This window comes from Bos mutus, chromosome 7 (genome assembly GCF_027580195.1).
Source record: "Bos mutus isolate GX-2022 chromosome 7, NWIPB_WYAK_1.1, whole genome shotgun sequence".
NCBI classification, from domain to species: domain Eukaryota; kingdom Metazoa; phylum Chordata; class Mammalia; order Artiodactyla; family Bovidae; genus Bos; species Bos mutus.
Window position 1 is genome coordinate 44,087,990 of NC_091623.1, and position 27,357 is coordinate 44,115,346.

The 27,357-nt window shown below is 40.8% G+C and overlaps 1 protein-coding gene across 1 annotated transcript; it reads left to right on the forward strand.

Annotated features, from left to right (window-relative positions):
- The first annotated feature begins 26 nt into the window (after positions 1-26).
- Positions 27-27,357, forward strand: LOC102268567 (olfactory receptor 10H3). The gene is made up of 2 exons (XM_014480936.2): positions 27-54; positions 26,396-27,357. The coding sequence occupies exons 1-2, from the start codon at positions 27-29 to the stop codon at positions 27,355-27,357; spliced, it is 990 nt and encodes a 329-aa protein (XP_014336422.2).

Here is a 27,357-nt window from a genome sequence, read left to right on the forward strand (position 1 = left end):
GATGAAAGAATAAGCTAAATGACACCATGAGGGATCAATCAGAAAATCTAGAAGGTGAAACCCTACAGAGAACAGTTGGTCTGTTCTCATCAATAAGCCAGTATCAAGAAAAAATGAATAGACAAGCAAAGGCCATGATAACAATATACAATATGGGGTATTGATTTAGATAAGTAGCTGGAAAGTATTTTTAAGGAACTAGAGTCTCTTCTGGTGTGAATGAATGATAAAATACAAATAATAGGGATTATTCTTAATTTAGTTATTCATTTAAATGTGATTTTTGTTGTAAAAAGGCTGTGAAGGAAAATATAACCAGTTTAAAATCATATTGAAATATAAAAATTACACATATGCACACAGGATGGGCCTAAGAGGAATATTTTATGTTAGCTGAAAGAAAATTGTAGCAACCTGCATATATATGATTAACACATACAACAATATACACTTGAATATTAGGAAGAAATATTCAACATAACTTCAATGAAATAGTTATAGAAATACTAAATCAGTACTAGATAGATAGATTAAAAAAAATTGAAGTTGGAAGTTCAAACAGAGCTTAGAAATGCAATTTGGGAATTATTCATTGCAATTCTTTAATAATATTCAAACATTAGCTCCTAGGCATACTTAGGTTCTTCTCCAAACAAAATTAAACATTTTTTCAAGTATGCAGAGGGCCTTAACCAAATCTTGCACTGTTTTAGGACATAGAGAACATTTTTATTCACTTGGAAGTATAAATAATAAATAGATTGAAATGCACTAAAAATGGAAATCAGTAGAGAACCAGTAGCTTTCCAAATTCCATAAGTGGGAAATAAACAAATAATCATTTGTTTCAGTATTAAATAATATAATAAATGAAGAAATATTTATAATTAAATAATGTAAGCATCAAATGTCAAAGTTTTAACCTAAAACGTTACTATGAGGGGCGTACGGATCTTTAAATATATTTATCAAGCTACTTTGTCCAATGTGAAACGAATCGCCAGTCCAGATTCGATGCATGATACAGGATGCTCGGGGCTGGTGCACTGGGATGACCCAGAAGGATGGTATGGGGAGGGACGTGGGAGGCAGGTTCAGGATGGGGAACAAGTATACACCCGTGGCGGACTCATGTTGATGTATGGCAAAACCAATACAATACTGTAAAGTAATTAGCTTCCAATTAAAATAAATTTATATAAAAAAAGAAGTTGAAACAAAAAATGAAATGAATGAATTTTCAGAAGCATATAAAATTGCAGAACTAGTACAAGAAAATAATAGAGACCCTAGATACTCAAAAAAGTTTTAAAGAAACTGAAATGATTAAAGGCTTTCTCTTCCTATAATCATTAGTCCCCGTTTACAAGTGAGTGCTCTTAAACCTTTGAGGAATACTTGATGAATATCTTACACATATGCTTAAAAAAAAAATGAAATCCGCTGAGCTCATTTCATCAGGTTAATGCAATCTGATTCTAAAGCCAGGTAAGAATGTTATAAGAAATGACAATTACAGGTCCACTTTACCTATCCTTCCAAATTTTATAATCCATTAAAAGATATTACTTAACAAAATAAAATGATGTATTAACATTAGTGTGTTATGATCAGGTGATAAATATGGATGACAAGAAGGTGCAACATCATTAATTTATCACATAAACAAACTGAAAAAGAAAAATGATAGAATTCTTTTGATCCAGGAAGGAACATATTTTCTAAAGTTAAACTACTATTTATGATTTTTAACTTTTTTATATAATTGACATATAACCTTGTATTAGTTTTACGTGTACAGCATAATGATTTGATATATGTATGTTTATTTGTGATTCTTTAAAAAACCTTTTTACAACACAAACTTGAAGGGGACTTTCTCGGCTAGATAAAGAATACATACTAGAAACCTAGCTAATATTATATACTAAGTGGGGACCTTTACATGCACCCAACATTCTATAGGAACAGGAATAAACCAAGGTTACTCACTGTCTCTGCTGTTCTTTAACATGGAACTGAAAGCCATGAGCAGTTCTACAAAGAAAGAAGATACATAAAGATAGGAAGGGAAGTGACCTTATCATCTATCCAGAAAAAAAAAAATTAAAAAATCAAGATGTAAAATGTTAAAAATTAAGTAAACAAGAGAGATATACCCTCTCGGGTAGTGAGAAAATTATAGTCATAGCCACTTTTTAAAAGTGTGAACCTGGATTAGACATGTTCTTTGTTGTTTAGTCGCTAAGTCATGTATGACTCTTTTGCAACCTCATGGACTGTAGCCCGCCATTCTCCTCTGTCTATGGGATTTCCCAGGCAAGAATACTGGAGTGGGTTGCCATTTTCCTTCTCCAAGGGATCTTCCCGACCCAGAGATTGAACTCACATCTCCTGCATTGGCAGGGAGATTCTTTACCACTGAGCCACTAGGGAAGCACTGATTAAATCAATTTCATATCTCAGAAAATATCCCTTCATTATTCAAATCCTAGTAAAGGTGGCAGCATAAATCAAAGAGAAAAGATAAGATTGTTTACTTCTTTTTGATGGGAAAACTGTTCATTTCATGAAGCAAAGTAAATCTGAATTTCTGCCCAAGAACAAATGCAAAAGTGGCATTCAGACAGATTCAAGACATAAATATGTGATATCAAAACATAAATATGTAATCTCAACCAAAGTTAATGGAAGAAAGGGCAAGAGAATTAGTTTGTTGGTATTCAAAGACACAAATGCTAAGGATATTTTAAAAAATGCAAACATCAACATTAAGGATTTTTATTCACAAAGGAAATCCTGGACAAAGTTATTAGGCAGATGGAATATTGGGAAAAATAATTGCATTGTGTAAAACTGACAATGAAATACTACCTAGAAAAATGAACACGAATTAGAAACCTTGGTACAGATATGAGCAGAGAAATTACAGGAATTTGTAAAGATGTGCCAAATGTAAAGATGCTCAGTAAAACAGGGAAGGGGAGTGGGCACACACACGTACACACACAGGGAAATTTCATTGTATAATTATTTAATTCCCCCAATTAGAAAATGCTTGGATTATGGGGAGAAAAGAATCCTCCTGCAATGCTGATGAGAATGTAGAATGATGGAAATTCAGAATAGGCTTGCTCTGTACTCCAGCAAATTTGGTCCTAAGTATATTTCAATTTCTCAAACCTATTTATAGGGGAGCAGGTAAGAGGATGTTCCTTTTATTAGTGGGGGACTTGGACAAGCCTGAAGAAGGCAGAAAGATGGGATGGAAGCAAACACTGGAGCCCCAGCCAGGTGTACACAAAGCATTGTAAGTGGATTTTTAAAAATAAAATTGAGTGAATAAAGCAGAAAACAGAGTGAACTCTCTATAATTCCACATTAAAAATATAGCACATGAAACTACATGAAAGGGGAACAGTTGATACATGTCACTGCACATTTGTCGAAACCCATAGAATGTATCACAGAGAGCGAAGCTTAATGTAAACTTGGAGTCCGGTTAATTATTGTGTATCTATATAGGTCCCTCAAAACAAATGTCTCATACTAATGCAACATGTAAATGACAGAAGAAACTATATAGCAAAGGAGGTAAGTGGGAACTCCCTATACTTTCTGATCAGTTTGTCTGTAAACCTAAAAGGTCTCTAATGAATTAAAGCCCATTAACTTGAGAATTAAAAAATTGAAAAGATATGCATATGGAAATCTAGATAAACGTGCAAGAACATAAACAGATCAGAGTACCCAGCTTCAGCTTCAGCATTCATGATAATTTCGGGCCACATCATCCTTTGGCTGTCGTTTTCATTGTACAATGTTTAGCAGAAACACTGGCCTTTACTAACCAGATGCCAATAACATCCCCTTCTCACCACGAACTGTGACAACTAAAAAAATTCCTGTTTATGTCCAAATGTACACGGTGGACCAGAATCAGCCTGGGCTCAGAACCGCAGTCCTACACGTTGCCAGGGGCACATAGGCTAAGCGAGAACTAGGGACGCACATTTCTTCCTACCCTCTCTCTCCTGGCCCTGCTCTGCTTGGTCTGTCTTTTCCAAGAAATGGCTAGCAAGGAAGGGCAGAAGAGAGTGTCCTGCTTGTTGCTGTCAGTGGCATCCACAGGCAGGCGTGGGGTCAGACCTAAGGGCTCCTCTCCCTGATACAGTGTGCTTTATCCCTGCTGAGTCTCCAGCAGACTGTTCCCCAAGAGTCTGTCCATGAAACCAGACCAAAAGGGCAGTCCCCTGGGTATGGAGAAACCAGGTGGGACCTCAGAGGACTCTCTGGCACCTGTACTCTCTGCTTCCTCTGCCAACTAGAGAGACTGCATACCCTATTGGGGGCTGAGGAGCAACTAGCTGTGGGAGAGAAAAGGCTGAATACAAATGCCCAACCCCCTCAGGGTCAAGTCAGAGGGAAGGCAAGAGCTAGAGGAGTCCAGACTGAGAATCCACTGTGGTGCCCTCAGGGAAAGGGCAGTCGGAAGACTTCTCAGAAAAAGGGTGACTTGGAGCTGGGTCCTGGAGAATGACTTCTCTTGGGGGTGATGTAAGTGCTCAGTGTCTTCTAGCCAAACTGCAAAGCTTCACCTCTCTTCTCAGTCAAGTTCTAACCTGTTCCTGTTGTCCTGCTGATCTAAACCAGATGGTCTGACAATAGCATGTGTCCCTAGGATAAAATATAAATATTTGATCTCTCATTCTTCATCTTGTTCCTGACACTCAGTAGGTAAATGTGTTAGTATCTTAGGAGTGATAGGTTTCTTTTTTATGCTGATGAGATGACTGGAGGCTGGGGGCCTCTACGTAGCTTGGATGGGGGCTGGTCTCCAGAAAGACCAACCATGAGAAATTTTGTTCTATGTGTGCCTTGTCTCTACTGCTATATCCTGGTTTGGCCCAAAGTGGTTGCTGCTAACCTAGGAAGGAGGCTCTAGGGGAGACAGAGGTGTGAAATGGGTGCACTCCTGTGACGTGTATGTGTATTTGCTCAGCACTGGTGTGTGAATCATCTTCTATGAGACCAGAGGAGACAGAATTCAGTCCACCTGTCATAAGAGGTCGGAAAGCCCAGTCTCGAAAGGAAAGGCTGCTGTTGTTCAGTTGCTCAGTCATCTCTGACTATTTGTGATCCCCTAGACTATAGCACGCCAGGCTTCCCTGTCCTTCACTCTTTCCCAAAGTTTGCTCAAACTCATGTCCATTGAGTTGATGATGCCATCCAACCACCTTGTCCTCTGTCGTCCACTTCTTCTCATGCCTTCAATCTTTCCCAGCATCAGGGTCTTTTCCAGTGAGTTAGCTCTTTGAATCAAGTGGCCAGGGGCTATAGAATAAGTTAAACACCAATGGCCAATGATTTAATTAACCATGGCTCTGTGATGAAACCTTTATAAATGCTTCCCAAACAGCACAATTTGGAGAGTTACTAAGCTGGTGACCACATGGAGGTGCTGGTAGAGTGGTGCGTCCAGGGAGGGATGGAAGCTCCTTGCACCTTCCCCCACACCTTGCCTATGCCTCCCCTTCTATTTGGCTGTTCCTGAGCTGTGTCTTTGATAATAAACTGGTCATAGCCACTGAAGCACTTGCCTGAGTCCCATGAGTCATTCTATCAAAGTGTGAAATCTGAAAAGGGGGTGGGTTTTGGAAAGTTCAACTTTTTGGCCAATTCAGATGGAAGTGTGGGTCCCACAGGCACTCAGTACTTGCAACCAATGTCTGAAGCGAGCTCCTCACCTCTGAAGTCTCACAGTAATTTCAGGTAGTTAGTGTCTGAGTTGAAATGAATTGTAGTACACCCAATTGGTGTGCAGAGTTGGAGAACTATCCTTGGTGTGGAAAGAAGCCACACGGTTGGTGTCTTAAGTGTTGTGAGTAAAAACAATTGGCCTTTATCTCCTTCTGTCTAGTCAGCAACCCTGCCCACTCCACTCCTGTAATCAGCTTCAAATCTGGCCATTCAACAGTCCAGGGTGCCTGCACCTCCCTCCCTCTACCTCTCCCCATCTCTTTCTAGGTCTCATCTCACCCACCCCTGCTGTCAGCAGCATGCTCTCCTCACAACATCCAGAAAGAGCTCTCTATATCAAGAATCTAATGATGCTACTTGTTCTTGAAACCATCTCCTGTTACCACCACTTTGGAATGTATTAAAAGCTCTTGGAGCCTCACTCTCTTTGTTTGACAAATAGTTCTCACCTTGTTGGTGTTGGAGAAGACTCTTGAGAGTCCCTTGCACAGCAAAGAGATCCAACTAGTCAATTCTAAAGGAAGTCAGTCCTGAATATTCATTGGAAGGACTGATATTGAAGCTGCAACTCCAATACTCTGGCCACCTGATGTGGAGAACTGACTCATTGGGAAAGACCCTGATGCTGGGAAAGATTGAAGGTGGGAGGAGGAGAAGGGGACGACAGAGGATGAGATAGTTGAATGGCATCACCGACTTGATGAACATAAGTTTGAGCAAGCTCCAGAAGTTGGTGATGGACAGGGAAGCCTGGCATAATGCGGTCCATGGGGTTGCAGAGTCAGAAATGACTGAGCAACTAAACTGAACTGATGTAGGATGGGTGTGAAGAGTAAATGTGATAATGGATTTTGTGTGTTTTGCAGTCTGGAAAATAGAGGACATTCCAGATAAGTTAGTTCCTTTATCCCTCCTTGTTGGATCCTACACTTAAAATTAAAATAACATGTACTGCAGCTTCCTCATCCGTTCACCTGCCAATGGACATCTAGGTTGCTTCCATGTCCTAGCTATTGTAAATAGTGATGCAATGAACATTGGGTGCTTGTGTCTTTTTCAATTCTGGTTTCCTCAGGGTATATGCCCAGTAGTGGGATGGCTGGGTCATATTTATGGTAGTTTTATTCCTAGTTTTTTAAGGAATCTCCTTATTTTTCTCCATAATGATGATATCAGTTTTCATTCCCACCAACAGTGCAAGAGGGATCCCTTTCTCCACACTATCTCCAGCATTTATTGTTTGTAGACTCTTTGATGATGGCCATTCTGACTAGAATATTGTAATTATCCTCCAATTAAAATAAATAAATAAAAATTAAAATAATGGTAAGAGAATAAAAGTGTAGGGGAATATCCATGACAACATACAGTTAAAGAGAGGAGCATTTAGAATCATTGCTTATTTTCCAATTTGGATTCCTTTTATTTCTTTTTCTGCTCTGATTGCTGTGGCCAAAACTTCCAAAACTATGTTGAATAGTAATGGTGAAAGTGGGCACCCTTGTCTTGTTCCTGACTTTAGAGGAAATGCTTTCAATTTTTCACCATTGAGGATAATGTTTGCTGTGGGTTTGTCATATATAGCTTTTATTATGTTGAGGTATGTTCCTTCTATTCCTGCTTTCTGGAGAGTTTTTATCATAAATGGACGTTGAATTTTGTCAAAGGGTTTCTCTGCATCTATTGAGATAATCATATGGTTTTTATTTTTCAATTTGTTAATGTGGTGTATTACATTGATTGATTTGCGGATATTGAAGAATCCTTGCATCCCTGGGATAAAGCCCACTTGATCATGGTGTATGATCTTTTTAATGTGTTGTTGGATTCTGATTGCTAGAATTTTGTTAAGGATTTTTGCATCTATGTTCATCAGTGATATTGGCCTGTAGTTTTCTTTTTTTGTGGGATCTTTGTCAGGTTTTGGTATTAGGGTGATGGTGGCCTCATAGAATGAGTTTGGAAGTACGGTACTGGCACAAAGACAGAAATATTGATCAATGGAATAAAATAGAAAGCCCAGAGAGAAATCCACGCACATATGGACACCTTATCTTTGACAAAGGAGGCAAGAATATACAATGGATTAAAGACAATCTCTTTAACAAGTGGTGCTGGGAAATCTGGTCAACCACTTGTAAAAGAATGAAACTAGGCCACTTTCTAACACCATACACAAAAATAAACTCAAAATGGATTAAAGATCTAAACGTAAGACCAGAAACTATAAAACTCCTAGAGGAGAACATAGGCAAAACACTCTCTGACATACATCACAGCAGGATCCTCTATGACCCACCTCTGAGAATATTGGAAATAAAAGCAAAAATAAACAAATGGGACCTAATTAACCTTAAAAGCTTCTGCACATCAAAGCAAACTATTAGCAAGGTGAAAAGACAGCCTTCAGAATGGGAAAAAATAATAGCAAATGAAGCAACCGACAAACAACTAATCTCAAAAATATACAAGCAACTCCTACAGCTCAACTCCAGAAAAATAAACAACCCAATCAAAAAATGGGCCAAAGAACTAAATAGACATTTCTCCAAAGAAGACATACAGATGGCTAACAAACACATGAAAAGATGCTCAACATCACTCATTATCAGAGAAATGCAAATCAAAACCACTATGAGGTACCATTTCACGCCAGTCAGAATGGCTGCGATCCAAAAGTCTACAAATAATAAATGCTGGAAAGGGTGTGGAGAAAAGGAAACCCTCTTACACTGTTGGTGGGAATGCAAACTAGTACAGCCACTATGGAGAACAGTGTGGAGATTCCTTAAAAAACTGGAAATAGAACTGCCTTATGATCCAGCAATCCCACTGCTGGGCATACACACTGAGGAAACCAGAATTGAAAGAGACACGTGTACCCCAATGTTCATCGCAGCACTGTTTATAATAGCCAGGACATGGAAGCAACCTAGTTGTCCACCAGCAGATGAATGGATAAGAAAGCTGTGGTACGTATACACAATGGAGTATTACTCAGCCATTAAAAAGAATACATTTGAATCAGTTCTAATGAGGTGGATGAAACTGGAGCCTATTATACAGAGTGAAGTAAGCCAGAAGGAAAAACATAAATACAGTATACTAACGCATATATATGGAATTTAGAAAGATGGTAACAATAACCCGGTGTACGAGACAGCAAAAGAGACACTGATGTATAGAACAGTCTTATGGACTCTGTGGGAGAGGGAGAGGGTGGGAAGATTTGGGAGAATGACATTGAAACATGTAAAATATCATGTATGAAACGAGTTGCCAGTCCAGGTTTGATGCACGATACTGGATGCTTGGGGCTAGTGCACCGGGACGACCCAGAGGGATGGTATGGGGAGGAAGGAGGGAGGAGGGTTCAGGATGGGGAACACGTGTATACCTGTGGCGGATTCATTTTGATATTTGGCAAAACTAATACAATTATGTAAAGTTTAAAAATAAAATAAAATTAAAAAAAAAATAGAATGATTGCTTAACTTGAAATAGCCACCTTGGCTTCACTGAGAACTGGCAAGGACTTTACATGATAGAGCTGAGCAGAAGTCTAGAATCAGGTTCTTTCTCTAAATAAATCAACTGATGCTCATCTGTACGGATATCTTGTATCATGAGCCCAATGCTGAAATAGAAAGAATTATGGTGCACAGCAGTGGTCAAAGACAGAGGTGATCTGTTCCCTATGTTTCTTAGGGTCCAGTGGGGAAGCTGTCATGTAACCAAAGATGACAAAACAGAGGGGTCTGAGGTGTGATGAGGAAATCCTAAGGGTCTGCGGGAGCTGAGTGTCAATCAAAGACCAGCCTGGGGCTTAAAGAAAACTGCTAGAGAGGAATGATGTCTAAAATGAGACCCGGAGGGTAAGTAGATGTGATGCAGGTGAGGCAGGAAATAGGATCAGGGATTTCTACATAGAGGGGACAGAAAAGTGCAAAATATCAAGGTGACAAAATCATGGTGCATTCAGGGACAATGGTGTGTGTGGTGAGCCCTGGAGAGTTAGATGTGGTTCAGGGGTTTCTGGAATATGAAGGCATAGAGGTGGGAAGGGTAAGAGTAGGCAAGACTATGAGGGCCATTTGAAGTTTGTTCTAAGGGCAATGGGGGTACCATAAATATTTTAAATACACTTACAAAAAGTTTATAAGATATTCCATGATATGAACATATTCATAGGCATTTGGGTTGTTTCCACTTTATGGATCCTATAAATGATATTCCTGTGAATAACTAGTACATGTCCTTTAGTAAATAATGCTTATTTGTGCTCCACTGGGTCTGCACCTAGGTGTGTAATTGCTGAATCACAGCAGAGATCTATGTTCACCTGGAACAGATGCTGCCAATCAACTTTCCAAAGCAGTGATACCACAGAGTTGGTTTCAAGCACAAGCAGCATCATTAGATTCTTGATGTAGAAAGCTGTTTGTGGATACTGTGATGGGGAGTAGGCTGGGTGTGGTGAGACCTAGGAAGAGATGGGGAGAGGCGAGGGCAGACATGTGTAGGCACTCTGGACTGAGTTGAATAGCCAGATTTTAAGCTGATTATAGAGTGCCTGATGAAATATGGACGGAGGTTCGTGACATTGTACAGGAGACAGGGATCAAGACCATCCCCATGGAAAAGAAATGCAAAAAAGCAATGGCTGTCTTGGGAGGCCTTACAAATAACTGTGAAAAGAAGAGAAGTGAAGAGCAAAGGAGAAAAAGAAAGATATAAGCATCTGAATGCAGAGTTCCAAAGAATAGCAAGGAGAGATAAGAAAGCCTTCCTCAGTGATCAATGCAAAGAAATAGAGGAAAACAACAGAATGGGAAAGACTAGAGATCTCTTCAAGAAAATTAGAGATACCAAGGGAACATTTCATGCAAAGATGGGCTCGATAAAGGACAGAAATGGTATGGACCTAACAGAAGCAGAAGATATTAAGAAGAGGTGGCAAGACTACATAGAAGAGCTATACAAAAAAGATCTTCATGACCCAGATAATCATGATAGCGTGATCACTCACCTTGAGCCAGACATCCTGGAATGTGAATTCAAGTGGGCCTTAGAAAGCATCACTACAAACAAAGCTAGTGGAGGTGATGGAATTCCAGTTGAGGTATTTCAAATCCTGAAAGATGATGTTGTGAAAGTGCTGCACTCGATATGCCAACAAATTTAGGAAACTCAGCAGTGGCCACAGGCCTGGAAAAGGTCAGTTTTCATTCCAATCCCAAAGAAAGGCAATGCCAAAGAATGCTCAAACTACTGCACAATTGCACTCATCTCACACGCTAGTAAAATAATGCTCATAATTCTCCAAGTCAGGCTTCAGCAATACTTGAACTGTGAACTTCTAGATGTTCAAGCTGGTTTTAGAAGAGGCAGAGGAACCAGAGATCAAATTGCCAACATCCGATGGATCATCGAAAAAGCAAGAGAGTTCCAGAAAAGCATCTATTTCTGCTTTATTGACTAGGCCAAAGCCTTTGACTGTGTGGATCACAATAAACTGTGGAAAATTCTGAAAGAGATGGGAATACCACACCACCTGGCCTGCCTCCTGAGAAATCTATATGCAGGTCAGGAAGCAACAGTTAGAACTGGACATGGAACAACAGACTGGTTCCAAATAGGAAAAGGAGTATGTCAAGGCTGTATATTGTCACCCTGCTTATTTAAATTATATGCAGAGTACATCATGAGAAACGCTGGGCTGGAGGAAACACAAGCTGGAATCAAGATTGCCGGGAGAAATATCAATAACCTCAGATATGCAGATGACACCACCCTTATGGCAGAAAGTGAAGAGGAACTCAAAAGCCTCTTGATGAAAGTGAAAGTGGAGAGTGAAAAAGTTGGCTTAAAGCTCAACATTCAGAAAACGAAGATTACGGCATCTGGTCCCATTACTTCATGGGAAATAGATGGGGAAACGGTGGAAACAGTGTCAGACTTTATTTTTCTGGGCTCCAAAATATGCAGATGGTGATTGCAGCCATGAAATTAAAAGACGCTTACTCCTTGGAAGGAAAGTTATGACCAACCTAGAAAGCATATTAAAAAGCAGAGACGTTACTTTGCCAACAAAGTTCCGTCTAGTCAAGGCTATGGTTTTTCTAGTGGTCATGTATGGATGTGAGAGTTGGACTGTGAAGAAAGCTGAGCACCGAAGAATTGATGCTTTTGAACTGTGGTGTTGGAGAAGACTCTTGAGAGTCCCTTGGACTGCAAGGGGATCCAACCAGTCCATCCTAAAGGAAATCAGTCCTGAATATTCATTAGATGGACTGATGCTGAAGCTGAAACTCCAATACTTTGGCCACCTCATGCAAAGAGTTGACTCATTGGAAAAGACTCTGATGCTGGGAGGGATTGGGGGCATGAGGAGAAGGAGACGACAGAGGATGAGATGGCTGGATGGCATCGCCGACTCGATGGACATGAGTTTGGGTGAACATTGGGAGATGGTGATGGACAGGGAGGCCTGGCATGCTGGGATTCATGGGGTCCCAAAGACTCGGACACGACTGAGCAACTGAACTGAACTGAACAGGAGTGAAGTGGACAGTGTTGCTGACAAGACAGAAGGAGAAAGGAGTCAATTGTTTTTACTCATAACACTTATGACACCAACTCTGTGGCTTCTTTCCATATAAAGGATAGATCTCCAACTTTGGACATTAACTCAGTGTCCTACAATTCAATTCAATTCTGACACCAGATACCTGGAGTTACTGTCAGGCTTCAGAGGTGATGGGCCCAAGCCCACAAAACTGTCCCCACTTCAGACATCAGTTGCAAGTACTGGGTGCCTGTGGGACTCACACTTCCATTCAAATTGGCCAAAAAGTTGGAACTTTCCACAACACACCCCTTTTTCAGGTTCCACACTTTGATAGAATGACTCATGGAACTCAGGCAAGTGCTTTGATTGCTATTCAGTTCAGTTCAGTTCAGTCTCTCAGTCGTGTCCAACTCTTTGCGACCCCATGGACTGCAGCACACCAGGCCTCTCTGTCCATCACCAATGCCCAGAGTTTACTCAAACTCATGTCCATAGAGTTGGCAATGCCATCCAACCATCTCATCCTCTGTCATCCCCTTCTCCTCTCGCCTTAAATCTTTCCCAGCATCAGGGTCTTTTATTTTCTTTTTTTTTAAGTAAATTTATTTATTTTAATTGGAGGCTAATGAGTCAGCTCTTCACATCAGGTGGCCAAAGTATTGGAGTTTCAGCTTCAACATCAGCCCTTCCAATGAACATTCAGTACTGATTTCTTTTAGGATGGACTGGTTGGATCTCCTTGCAGTCCAAGGGACTCTCAAGAGTCTTCTCCAACACCACAGTTCAAAAGCATCAATTCTTTGGTGCTCAGCTTTTTTTATAGTCCAACACTCACATCCATACATGGCTACTGGAAAAACCATAGCCTTGACTAGACGGACCTTTGTTGGCAAAGTAATGTCTCTGCTTTTTAATATGCTGTTTAAGTTGTTCACAACTTTTCTTCCAAGGAGCAAGTGTCTTTTTATTTCACTGCAGTCACCATCTTCAATGATTTTGGAGCCCCCCAAAAGAGTCTGCCACTGTTTCCACTGTTTCTCCATCTATTTGCCATGAAGTGATGGGACCAGATGCCATGATCTTCGTTTTGTGAATGTTGAGCTTTAAGCCAACTTTTTCACTCTCCTCTTTCACTTTCATCAAGAGGTTTTTTAGTTCTTCTTCACCTTCTGCTATAAGGCTGGTGTCATCTGCATATCTGAGGTTATTGATGTTTCTTCCGGCAATCTTGATTCCAGCTTGTGCTTCCTCCACCCCAGCGTTTCTCATGATGTACTCTGCATATAAGTTAAATAAGCAGGGTGACAATATACAGCCTTCAGTTCAGTTCAGTTCAGTCACTCAGTCATGTCCGACTCTTTGCGACCCCATGAATAGCACCACGCCAGGCCTCCTTGTCCATCACCAACTCCCAGAGTTTACTCAAACTCATGTCCATCGAGTTGGCGATGCCATCCAGTCATCTCATCCTCTGTTGTCCCCTTCTCCTCCTGGCCCCAATCCCTCCAAGCATCAGAGTCTTTTCCAATGAGTCAACTCTTCGCATGAGGTGGCCAAAGTACTGGAGTTTCAGATTTAGCATCATTCCTTCCAAAGAAATCCCAGGGCTGATCTCCTTCAGAATGAACTGGTTGGATCTCCTTGCAGTCCAAGGGACTCTCAAGAGTCTTCTCCAACACCACAGTTCAAAAGCATCAATTCTTGGGTGCTCAGCTTTCTTCACAGTCCAACTCTCACATCCATACATGACCACTGGAAAAACCATAGCCTTGACTAGATGGACCTTTGTTGGCAAAGTAATGCCTTAATGTACTCCTTTTCCTATTTGGAACCAGTCCATTGTTCCATGTCCAGTTCTAACTGTTGCTTCCTGATCTGCATACAGATTTTCAAGAGGTAGGTCAGGGGGTCTGGTATTCCCATCTCTTTCAGAATTTTCCACAGTTTATTGTGATCCACATAGTCAAAGGCTTTGGCATAGTTGATAAAGCAGAAATAGATGTTTTTCTGGAACTCTCTTGCTTTTTTGATGATCCAGCGGATGTTGGCAATTTGATCTCTGGTTCCTCTGCCTTTTCTAAAACCAGCTTGAACATCTGGAAATTTATGGTTCATGTATTTTTTATTATAAAAGATATGACTCAGAAACAGCCCAATAGAAGGGATGCATAGGGCAAGGTTTGGGGGAAGGTATAAGGAACTTCCACCCCTCTCTGGATACATCACTCTACCAGCACCACCAACTTAGAAACTCTCCCAATTCTGTTGTTCAGGGAGCATTTATAAAGGCTTCATCAGAGAGCTATGATTAATTAAATCATTGGTCATTGGTGCTTACCTTAATCTAGAGCCCCTCTCCTCTCACTGGATGTCTAACAGGTGGAGCTGACAGCTTCACCCGCTTATCATGCTTAATCTTTCTGGAGACCAGCCCCCACCCTGAAGTTATCTAGACCCCTAGCCTCCAGTTCTCTCAGCATAAAAAAGACACTCTTACCAATCCTAAGATGTGTGTGTGTGTGTGTTAAGTCACTTCAGTTGTGTCTGACTCTTTGCGACCTTATGGACTGTAGCCAAAGGAGCCAGGCTCCTCTGCCCATGGACTTCTCCAAGCAGGAATACTGGAGTGGGTTGCCATGTTCTCTTCCAGGGGATCTTCCCAACCCAGGGATCAAACCCATGTCTCTTACATTTCCTGCATTGGCAGGTGGGTTCTTTACCGCTAGCGCCACCTGGGAAGCCCCAATCCTAAGATACTAGGAGTTTTATAGGCTGAGTGAGAGACAAATGAGGAATGAGAGACAAATACCAAAAAATCAAATATTTATATTTTATCAAAGGGAGGCATATGCTAATGTCACATTTTCTGCTTTAGATCAACAGGGCAAGATGGTTTGGATAGAACTTGATTGAGAAGAGAGGTAAGGCTTTCCAGCTTGGTTAGAAGACGCTGAGCACTTATAATACTCCAGAGAAACCATTCTCCAAATCACCCTTATTCTGGGAAGCCTTCCAACTGCCCTTACACAAGGGAGCATAGCCCTAGGTTCTCACTCTGTGCTCCTTTTCTCCTGCCTTCTCTCTGACTTGACCCTGAGGGGTTTGGGCATCTGTGTCCAGTCTTGTCTCTCCCAAGACAAGGTGCTCCTCAGCCCTCAGTAGGGACTGCAGCTTCTCTGGGCAGAGAGAGGCAACAGGGAATCCTGTTTTGTGTGGATAGTTGGAAAAGCAGGTAGAGACTGAAGATCCCAGCAGACCCCCTGAGGTCCCTCTTGGCCTCTCCAGACCCAAAGGACTGCTGTTTCAGGTTGGTTCTTGAAGAAACTCTTGGGAACAGCCTGTTGGAACCTGCAGCAGGGATAAAGCACCCTATTAGTTCCAGGACCCCTTAGATCTGACTGCATGCCTGCCTGTGGATGCTGCTGACAGCAACAAGGAGACCTTCTTCTGTCCTCCTCTGCTGGCATTTCTTGGGAGAGGCAGCCCAGGCAAAGGGGGATCAACAGGGAGAGGGTAGGAAGGAAGAATCCTACAGATGTGGATGGTGCTACCTAGCCTGGGCATGAGGTCAGGGCTGGGAAGAAGGGTCATAAGAGAGGATCTTATTTTCTGGGAGGCTGTTGGGGATCTTCTCGGTTTGCCCATCTGTATCCTGAGTTCTTGCCTAACCTAGGTGCCCTTTGTGGCTTTTAGGTCAGTGATTTTCAGCCCAGGGTGATTCTACCTGACAGTGGACGTTTGGACATATCAGGAATTTTTTTGGTTGTTCAAAATATATGTTGAGAAGCGGATGCCAATGGCATCTGGTTGGTTGAACCTAAGGTTTCTGCTGAACATTAAAGCAGTGAAAAGGACAGCCAAGGAATAATCTGGCTCCAAATATCACGAGTACTGAAGCTGAGAAACCTTGTTCTGTGTATGTCTTATCTGCTGCTCTATCGCAGTCTGGCCCAAAGTGGCCCCTGCTAATCTGGAAAGGAGGCTCTAGGGGAGACAGAGGTATGAGCTGGGTGCTTTCATGTGATTTGCGTGTGATGTGTGCTCAGCATCTCTGTGTGAGGCCTCCTCCATGAGACCAGAGACACAGAATTCAGTTCACCTGTCATAGGAGTTGGGAGAGCCCCAGCCTCAGGAATCATGGCCTTTCCACCAAGTGGGAAATGGGAAGGTGAACTATAGCAATGATATAGAGTTGGAGAAGAGAGTGGGGGTTCAATCAGACTCCTGGAGGGACTGCATTGTGTGATTAAGTGAGGTTCTAAGTGCTCCATGGGGCTCAGAGACCATACATTTAAAATGGGGCCAATCGGTACCATTAGGTACAGAAGGATGACAGCAAACCAGACCAGAAATGCAATCTCAAAGTCAGTGATAACTACATTTATTTGGTAAACCCTAAGCCCTTATGTGAATCCTCATGGATCTCTGAATGAGGCTTCTGCGTACGCTCATTTTCCATTGTGGCAGGGTGGCTCAGCACTAGAACGTTCCTTCTCAAAAACACACAGTGAGAGCTGGAGTTTGAACCCCGGGTCTGATGACTGCATATCTTGTGTACGTTTCAAAATTTTTCTCTGAAAGCCAGAGTGGAGTGGGAACAGAGCAGGAGGCATGGGTGGAACCTGGAGCTGTAGTCCAGGAGAAGGAGATGGAGCCATATGGATGGAGAGGAGACAGAAAAATCCAGAACTACTCAGTGGGGACATGAATGCTTGAGGGAGAAATGAAGCCCAGAAAGATGTTAATGTCAGAGTCTTGTTTTCTGAGTGGGTGCATTGTTGCTTTCCTTTTCCAGTTAAACTATAGTCTTCCTCACTCCAAAGACAATCCTCACTCCAAACAAGTTTCTCATTGTCCTGGTGATTCTGTGTCCAGGTTGACTCCTACAGTCAATAATACTTAGAGGCAAAGCCCTAGTGACATTCAGTTCAGTTCAGTCACTCAGTCATGCCCAACTCTTTGCGACCACATGGACGGCAGCACGACAGGCTTCCCTGTCCATTGCCAACTCCTGGAGCTTGCTTAAACTCATGTCCATTGAGTCGGTGATACCATCCAACCATCTCATACTCTGTCATCCCCTTCTCCTCTCGCCTTCAATCTTTCCCAGCATCAGAGTCTTTTCAAATGAGTCAGCTCTTTGCATCTGGTGGCCAAAGTACTAAGAGTTTCAGCTTCAGCATCAGTCCTTCCAGTGAATATTCAGGACTGATTTCCTTTAGGATGGATTGGTTGGATCTCCTTGCTGTCCAAGGAACTCTCAAGAGTCTTCTCCAACACCACAATTCAAAAGCATCAATTCTTCTGCACTCAGCTCTTTTTATAGTCCAACTCTCACATCCATACATGACTACTGGAAAAACCAAAGCCTTGACTAGACAGACCTTTGCTGGCAGAGTAATGTCTCTGCTTTTTAATATGCTGTCTAGGTTGGTCATAACTTTCTTTCTAAGGAGTAAGCGTCTTTTTATTTCATGGCTGCAGTCACCATCTGAAGTGATTTTGGAGCCCCCCAAAATAAAGTCAACCAGTGTTTCCACTGTTTCCCTATCTATTTGCCATGAAGTGATAGGACTGGATGGAAGAGATCTCTAGTCTTTCCCATTCTATTGTTTTCCTCTATTTCTTTGCACTGATCACTGAGGAAGGCTTTCTTATCTCTCCTTGCTATTCTTTGAAACTCTGCTTTCAGATGGGTATATCTTTCCTCTTCTCCTTTGCCTTTCACTTCTCTTCTTTACACAGCTATTGGTAAGGCCTCCTCAGACAACCATTATGCGGTTTTGCATTTCTTTTTTGGGGGGGATGGTCTTGATCATTGCCTCCTGTACAATGTCATGAACCTCTGTCCATAGTTCTTCAGGCACTCTGTCTATCAGATCTAACCCCTTGAATCTATTTGTCACTTCCACTGTATAATAGTAAGGAATATGATTTAGGTCATACCTGAATGGTCTAGTGGTTTTCCCTACTTTCTTCAATTCAAGTCTGAATTTGGCAATAAGGAGTTCATGATCTGAGTCACACAGTCAGCTCCCACTCTTGTTTTGGCTGACTGTATAGAGCTTCTCCATGTTTGGCTGCAAAGAATATACTCAATCTGATTTCTGGTGATGTCCATGTGTAGAGTCTTCTCTTGTGCTGTTGGAAGAGGGTGTTTGCTATGACCAGTGCATTCTCTTGGCAAAACTCTATTAGCCTTTGCCTTGCTTCATTCTGTACTCCAAGGCCAAATTGCCTGTTACTCCAGGTATTTCTTGACTTCCTATTTTTGCATTCCAGTCCCCTATAATGAAAAGGACGTGGTTTTTTTTTTTTTTTTTTTTTACAGGGACCTGGAACTAGAAGGTCTTGTAGGTCTTCATAGAACCCTTCAACTTCAGCTTTTTCAGCATTAGTGGTCAGGGCATAGACTTGGATTATTGTGATACTGAATGGTTTGCCTTGGAAACAAACAGAGATCATTGTGTCATTTTTGAGGTTGCCTCCAAATTCTGCATTTCAGACTCTTTTGTTGACTACGATGGCTACTCCATTTCTTCTGAGGAATTCTTGCCCACAGTAGTAGATATAATGGTCATCTGAGTTAAATTCACCCATTCTAGTCCATTTTAGTTTGCTGATTCCTAAAACATCGATGTTCACTCTTGCCATCTCCTTTTTGACCACTTCCAATTTGCCTTGATTCATGGACCTAACATTCCAGGTTCCTATGCAATATTACTCTTTACAGCATCAGACTTTACTTCCATTGCCAGTCACATACACAACTGGGTGTTGTTTTTATTTTGGCTCTGCCTCTTCATTCCTTCTGGAGTTATTTTTCCACTGATCTCTAGTAGCATATTGGGCACCTACTGGCCTGGGGAGTTTGTCTTTCAGTGTCCTATTTTTTTGCCTTTTCATACACTGAGATTACTAAGGGAAAAATTACCTGGGCTCCTGGAGGAGGGCATGGCAACCCACTCCAGTATTCTTGCTTGGGAAATCTCATAGACAGAGGAGCCTGGCGGGCTACAGTCCATGGGGTCATAAAGACTCAGACATGACTGAATGATTAAACAGTAACAGAGCGTATATATTCTGAATTTTCATCATTCTACATTCTTATCAGCATTGCAGGAGGATTCGTTTCTCCCCATAATCCAATGAATACAGCATTTTCTAATTTGGCAAACTGAATAGTTATTCAGCAAAATTCCATTCCTCTCTCTGTCTCTTCTCCACCTTTTTTTTTTTTTTTAACTGAGCATCTTTATATTTGCCTGGGTAATTCTTTCTGCCCATATCTGTACTGAGATTCCTACTTTCTGTCCATTTTTCTAAATAGTTTTCCTTTATCAGTTTTACACAGTGCAGATTGTTTTTCCCAATGTTCCATCTGCCTGATAACTTTATCCAGGATTTCCTTTGAATAAAAATCCTTAATGTTGACGTTTTCATATCTTTTAAAAATATATTCTTAACATTTGTGCCTTTGAAAATTAACAAACCAATTCTTTTGCCCTCTCTCCTATTGACTTTATAGTTGATACTACATATTATGTTTTGAATCTATCTAGATTCTACTTTGCATTTGTTCTTGGGCAGAAATTGAAGTTTACTTTGCTTCCTAAAATGAACAATTTTCCTAGTGGAAAATACTAAACAATCATATCTTTTCCCTTTGATACGTGGTTTGACCTTATCATACATTAGAGTTTTAATAATAAAGGGGTATTTTCTGAGATATAGATTCAAGTTAATTGATGTTTACAATTTAATTCATACTTTAAAAAATGACTATGACTGTATAACGTGTCTCAGTATCCCAGGAAGGCATACCTCTCCTATTTACTCCACTTTCATAAGTTTTGTACTAATTTTAAGGGGTATAGTTTTATAACTATTTTAAGAAGGAATTTTAGGTTAGTTTTAGCAGGTTCACAGTCAGTTCCTGGAATTGTAACTGCAATTGTGTTGATGATAGCGTTTGGTGAAGAATTGATTTCATTAAAATTAGCTCAACTCATCAACAGGGTGTAGACTGTTTTCAAGTATTCAAATCATGTTCTAATTTTATTAATGATTAAATTGTCTTTGGCAGTATTGTATGTTTTTGGCTAATTTCTATATAATAAGAGAGTTTTTCAACGTGGTGTGAGGAACCCTGGGAATCCTGGAAACTCATTTGGGGGATCCATCAAGTCCTAACTTTTCCAATTACATGTGAGTTTGTGTTTTCATCATACACTCTAATTAAAGCAGTATATTAGAGCATGCTAAGTAGCTTCAGTCGTGTCTGACTCTGTTGTGTGAACCTGTGGACTGTAGCCTTCCAGACTCCTCTCTCCAAGGCAAGAATACTAGAGTGGGTTGCCATTTTCTCCTCCAGGGGATCTTCCCCATCCAGGGATGGAACCAGTGTCTCATGTCTCCTACATTGGTAGGCAGTTTCCTTACCACTAGCGCCCCCTGTGGAGCCCAGAACAGTATATAACCACAGACTAAATAAAGAAGCAGATGTGAGCATCAACCTGTGTCCTACAAGGTAGGCCTTAGGTATATTTGCCAGAGTGTAAAGCCAGGCCACTCTTCTCAATAAATGTCTTTGAAAATATAGTTACTCTTGTATACATATGTTGTTAATATTAACATGTATCAAGTTTATTATTGTTCTTTTAAATTTACTAATATCTAAATACTTTTAAAGATTGTCTGTTTTAGTTTCTGGTGTGATAAAAATTGATAGTTACAACTCACCCAAACAAAAGCCCTTTAAGGACCTCAGTAGTGTTTGACTGTAAAAGGATCCTGAGACCAAAAATGGTTGTTTACAGTTTGTGTTACTACTGAGAGTTTATCTTAATTTTAACTTAAAGTCTATATTTTGAATGACTACTGCTGGTGTAATACTTTGATACATACTATATTTTTTTGAAGTTGATCTTTCTTTTTGTAGCATTCTGCCCTCTTATGTTCTAACATATTACATCTTGATTCTTTTATCTTTTCTGGATAGATGATCAGGTCACATCCCTTCCTATCCTTATGTATCTTCTTTCTTTTTCTTTCCTTGTAGCACCATTCATGACTTTCAATTCCATGGCGAAGAACAGCAGAAACAGTGAGTAGCCTTGCCTTCTTTCTGATTATAAAATAGTGCATGTTAAAGTCCCACTTATATACTATTTGTTTGTTTTCTAGTGTGTATTCTTTATCTAGCTAAGTCCCCTTCAATTTCACGTTGTAAAAAAGTTTGCAAAAAAAATCATGAGTCGACACCCACATCAAAACGTTGTGTTGTAACCTAAAACTCATGCAGTGTTACATCAATAATATACAAATTTAAAAAATCATAATTGGAGTTGAATATTAGAAAATGTACACCTCCGTTGATAAAAAGAATTCTATCATTTTTCTCTTTTAGTTTATTTATGTGCTAAATCACATGATGCTGCACCATCTTGCCATTCATGGGATAAACCAACACCACTTGACCATAATTTACTAATTTTTGTACATCATTTTATTTGATTAGGTGACATCCTACAGTGGATTTTAAAACTTGCTTGGATAGGTAAAGTGGGCCCATAATTGTTTCTTACAACAGTTTACCTGGTTTTAGAATTTAGAATGATGAAATCAGCTTAGCAGATTTCAGATTTTTCCCTTTTTCCCCCTTTTATGTGAAAAGCATGTATAAGATTTAATCAGTTGTTCCTTAAAGGTTTATGAGCACTCACTTGTAAACTCACTGTGTCTAATGAATTGTAGGAAGGGAAGGTCTCTAACCATTTCAACTTCTTTAAAACTTTTTTGAAATGGTTTCTATTTCTTTCTCATACTAGTTTTGCAATTTATGTGTCTCTGAGAATTCAAGCCATTTCTTATATTTTATTACTACTTCATTCATTTAAAGATATCCATTATTTCTATAGTTATTTCCAATTTTAATTTTATGCTTTTTCATTGGCATTTTCTTCTTGGCTTTATCTTGTTAATCTATCACCCAGTGTGGGTTGTACTAAGTATGATTTTCTGGATAATGTTTCTTCTCAATACATTTTAAAATGTGCATTCCCATTGTAGTACTCTTTTAGCTTAAAACTTTGACGTTTGATACTTAAATTATCTTTGTAAATATTTATTCATCAATTTAATATTGACACAAAAGATTGCTTAATAAATCTAACTCATGGAATTTGGAAGGCTATCCTTTCTTTATTGATTTCCAATTTTAGTGTATTATAATCTACATATTATTTGTACTTTGAAATAGATGGAGGATTTCTCTATGTCCTAAACAAGGTCAGTCAGTTCAGTGACTCAGCCATGTCCGACTCTTTGCAACCCCACGGACTGCACCACGACAAGCTTCCCTGACCATCACCAACTCCCAGAGCTTGCTCAAACTCATGTCCGTCGAGTTGGTGATGCCATCCAACCATCACATCCTCTGTCATCCCCTTCTCCTCCTGCCTTCAATCTTCCCAGCATCAGGGTCTTTCCCAGGGAGTCAGTTCTTCGCATCAGGGGACCAAAGTATTGGAGCTTCAGCTTCAGCATTAGTCCTTCCAATGAATATTCAGGACTGATTTCCTTTAGTATCGACTGGCTTGATTTCCTTGCTGTCCAAGGGACTCTGATAGCTCTGATAGGAAAATTTTTGTTAAAGTCCTCTATGTGAATGAAAGAAATATTTAATCTCACTTAGTACACAGCCCTCCTATGTCCAGGAGCTAACATCTGAATGTTATTAATCCATTGGAATTGTTGTTGCTGTTCACTCACTAAGTTGTGTCTGACTCTTTGTGACTCCATAGACTGCAACACTCCAGGCTCCTCTGTCCTCCATTATCTCCCAGTGTTAGCTCAGATTCATGTCCACAGAGTTGGTGATGCTATCTAACCATCTCACCCTCTGCAGCCCCCTTCTCCTTTTGCCTTCAATCTTTCCCAGCATGAGGGTATTTTCCAATGAGTCGGCTGTTGGCATCAGGTGGCCAAAGTATTGGAGCTTCCGCAACAGTCCTTCCAATGAGTGCTGAAGGTTGATTTTCTTTAGAACTGACAGTTTTGGTCTCCTTGCAATCCAAGGGACTCTAAAGAGTCTTCTCCAACACCACAATTCAAAAGCATCAATTTTTCAGCACTCAGCCTTCTTTTTATGGTTCAACTTTCACATTCATATATGACTACTGGAAAAATCATAGCTTTGACTATATGGACTTTTGCCAGAAAAGGGACGTCTCTGCTGTTAAATACACTGTCTAGGTTTGTCATAGCTTTCTTTTCAAGTAGCAAGTGAAGGCTACAGTTACTGTCCACAGTAATTTTGGAGCCCAAGAAAATAAAATCTGTCACTGCTTCTGCTTTTCCCCCTTCTTTTGCCATGAAGTGATGGGACTGGATGCCATGACCTTAGTGTTATTAATGTTGAGTTTCCAAACAGCTTTTTCACTCTGTCCTTTCACTCTTATCAATTTCATTTAATAACTTCCAAATTGCATATCATTTTAGAACTCTGTTAAAATTTCCAACTTTAATTTAAAAATCTATCTAGCATTGACTTTATAGCTATTTCACCAAAGTTATTTTGAATATTTATTCCTAATATTCAACCTGTATATCATTATATAGGTTAATTATATATATGCAGGTGGCTACAATGTTCTTTTACCTTTCATAAACTATTCCCCTTTGACATTTTCTATGTGCATAAATTTTCCACTTCTGTGTGCTTTTAAACTAGTAATATTTTCCTTCACAGCCTTTTTACAACAACATCACAGTTAAAAATGGGTAACTAGATTAAGAATAATCCCTTGATATTATTCATAACCCATCATTCATTCATGCCATAATAAAAGTCTTCTCTAATTCCTTCAGTTCAGTCAGTTCAGTCACTCAGTCATGTCCAACTCTTTGAGACCCCACGAATCGCAGCACGCCAGGCCTCCCTGTCCATCACCAAAATCCCAGAGTTCACCCAGACTCACATCCATCGAGTCAGTGATGCCATCCAGCCATCTCATCCTCTGTCGTCCCCTTCTCCTCCTGCCCCCAATCCCTCCCAGCATCAGAGTCTTTTCCAATGAGTCAAGTCTTCGCATGAGGTGGCCAAACTACTGGAGTTTCAGCTTTAGCATCATTCCTTCCAAAGAAATCCCGGGGCTGATCTCCTTCAGAATGGACTAGTTAGATCTCCTTGCAGTCCAAGGGACTCTCAAGAGTCTTCTCCAACAACACAGCTCAAAAGCATCAATTCTTCAGCGCTCAGCTTTCTTCACAGTCCAACTCTCACATCCATACATGACCACAGGAAAAACTATAGCCTTGACTAGACGAACCTTTGTTGGCAAAGTAATGTCTCTGCTTTTCAATATGCTATCTAGGTTGGTCATAACTTTCCTTCCAAGGAGTAAGTGTCTTTTAATTCCATGGCTGCAGTCACCATCTGCAGTGATTTTGGAGCCCCAAAAAACAAAGTCTGACACTGTTTCCACTGTTTCCCCATCTATTTCCCATGAAGTGATAAAACTTACAAATATCTTATGTAAATTAGCATCTAATCTACTACCCTATATTGCATATGATTGTTATGTCCCTTGAATTTCATGACCCTGGCTTATTGATGTAGTGTAGTAGTGGTGTTAGCTGCTCAGTCATATCTGACTCTTTGTGACCCCATGTACTGTGGCCCACCAGGCAAGAATACTGAAGTAGATTGCCATTCCCATGAGACCAGACCAATTGTTCTATGGAACATGTCAGGTTCTGGATTTTCTGATTGTGTCTTCATGGTGTCATTTAGCTTGTTCCTTCATCCTCTGCATATGATCAGTCTTTCTGATGCTCACCTATTCCAGTGGACACATTTTCAATCTGGTTCCAGCATCCTTTAACATTAACAATTGCTCAGTGAAAGTTCCATTGAACTGTTGCAGAGATGTCCTAGGCTTGCTTCCATGCCCTGGGCTATTCCTTCAGGGAACCTGGCTCCTTTTATTGGCATACGGTATAGGGACTTCCCAGGTGGCTCAGATGGTAAAGTGTCTGCCTACAATGTGGGAGACCCGAGTTCAATCCCTGGGTTGGGGAGAGCTCCTGGAGAAGGAAATGGCAACCTACTCCAGTATTCTTGCCTGGAGAATCCCATGGAAGGAGGAGCTTGGTAGACTACAGTCCATGGGGTTGGACATGACTGGGTGACTTCACTTTCACTTTCTTTCAACAGCAGTATTATGATTATTGTTTCATTAAATTTCTTTCTTTCCTTCTTTCTTTTTTGCTTTCAGGATTGTTTCCTCATCATTCTTTTGATGCAAATTTGCCCAGCATATATTTTTCCATCTATTTATTTTCAAGCATTCTCTTCAGTTCCTATAAAAGACTAAATACAAAATATGAGATACATTGAGAGAAATGAGTACTAATAAATAGTATTAAAATAAATATAAATTGGTTACTCAATTAAAGGCAAAGACTCTCAGTGAAAATTTATAAATCCAAGATCCAAACATATTTTTGACAACAGGCACAGTATTCAAAAGAATATGACCCTGACCATCTATGTCTGTCTTAATTACAAACCTGAATCTTTTATTTCTTTTCATCATTGTTAACAAAAACTTAGAGGCCAAACTATGTCTTCAGTATTTAGTGTACAGGATCTCATTTTATCTTTATCACGCTACTAAATGGTAAGAAGTATTATGATTTATTCCATCTCACTGATGAAGATTGTAAGACCCAGACAAGCTAAGAAAATGAATATTTAGGATGGTGGTTTAGTCATTAAGTCATATCCCACTCTTTTGACCCCATGGACAGTAGCCTGCCAGGTTCCTCTGTCCATGGGATTTCCCAGGAAAGAATACAGGAATGCGTTGTCATTTCTTCTCCAGGGGGGATCTTCTTCAACCCTGGTATTGAACCTGCATGTCCTGCATTGCAGGTGAATTCTTTACTGCTGAGAAACCCTTGAATATATAGCATATAGAGCTCTGCAATTGCCATTTAATCTATGTTAGAGCCTCTGTTTTAACCACTGGGCCTTCATCTTGTTTCTGATCTCCCCAGATGCAGCATCCTTGTCTGGTCAGAACTACAGCACAGTGTCTGAATTCATCCTCATTGGCTTCTCCAACTTCCCTCAGCAGCTCCTGCCCACCTTCTTCCTGCTGTACCTGCTGATGTACCTGTTCACACTGCTGGGGAACCTGCTCATCATGGGCACCATCTGGAGGGAGCACAGCCTCCACACCCCCATGTACCTCTTCCTGTGCACCCTCTCCATCTCCGAGATCCTGTTCACTGTTGCGGTCACCCCTCGAATGTTGGTGGACATGGTCTCCACCCATCGCTCCATCACCTTTGTGGCCTGTGCCAGCCAGATGTTCTTCTCCTTTACATTTGGCTACACCCACTCCTTCCTGCTCATGATCATGGGCTATGACCGCTATGTGGCCATCTGCCACCCCCTGCGTTACAACGTGCTCATGAGCACCCGTGACTGTGCCCGTCTTGTGTCCTGGTGCTGGGCTGGTGGCTCAGTTGTGGGGTTGATGGTGACATTGATAGTTTTTCATCTCACCTTCTGTGGGTCTAAGGAGATACACCATTTTGTCTGCCATGTGCTTTCCCTCTTGAAGTTGGCCTGTGGAAAGGAGACAGCCTCTGTCACCATAGCTGTAATCTTGGTTTGTGTCACAGCCCTGATGGGCTGCTTATTCCTCATCTTCCTCTCCTATGTCTTCATCGTGGCCGCCATCCTGAGGATCCCCTCCACTGAGGGCCGGCACAAGACCTTCTCCACCTGTGTCTCCCACCTCACCATAGTGGTCGTGCACTATGGTTTTGCCTCCATCATCTATCTGAAGCTCAAAGGCCCCCATTCTATGGACAATAACACTCTGATGACCACCATATATACAGTCTTTACCCCCTTTCTTAGCCCCATCATTTTCAGTCTCAGGAATAAGGAGCTGAAAAATGGCATAAAGAGAAATTTGCACAGAACTTTCTGTCCCCTAAGCTTCTGA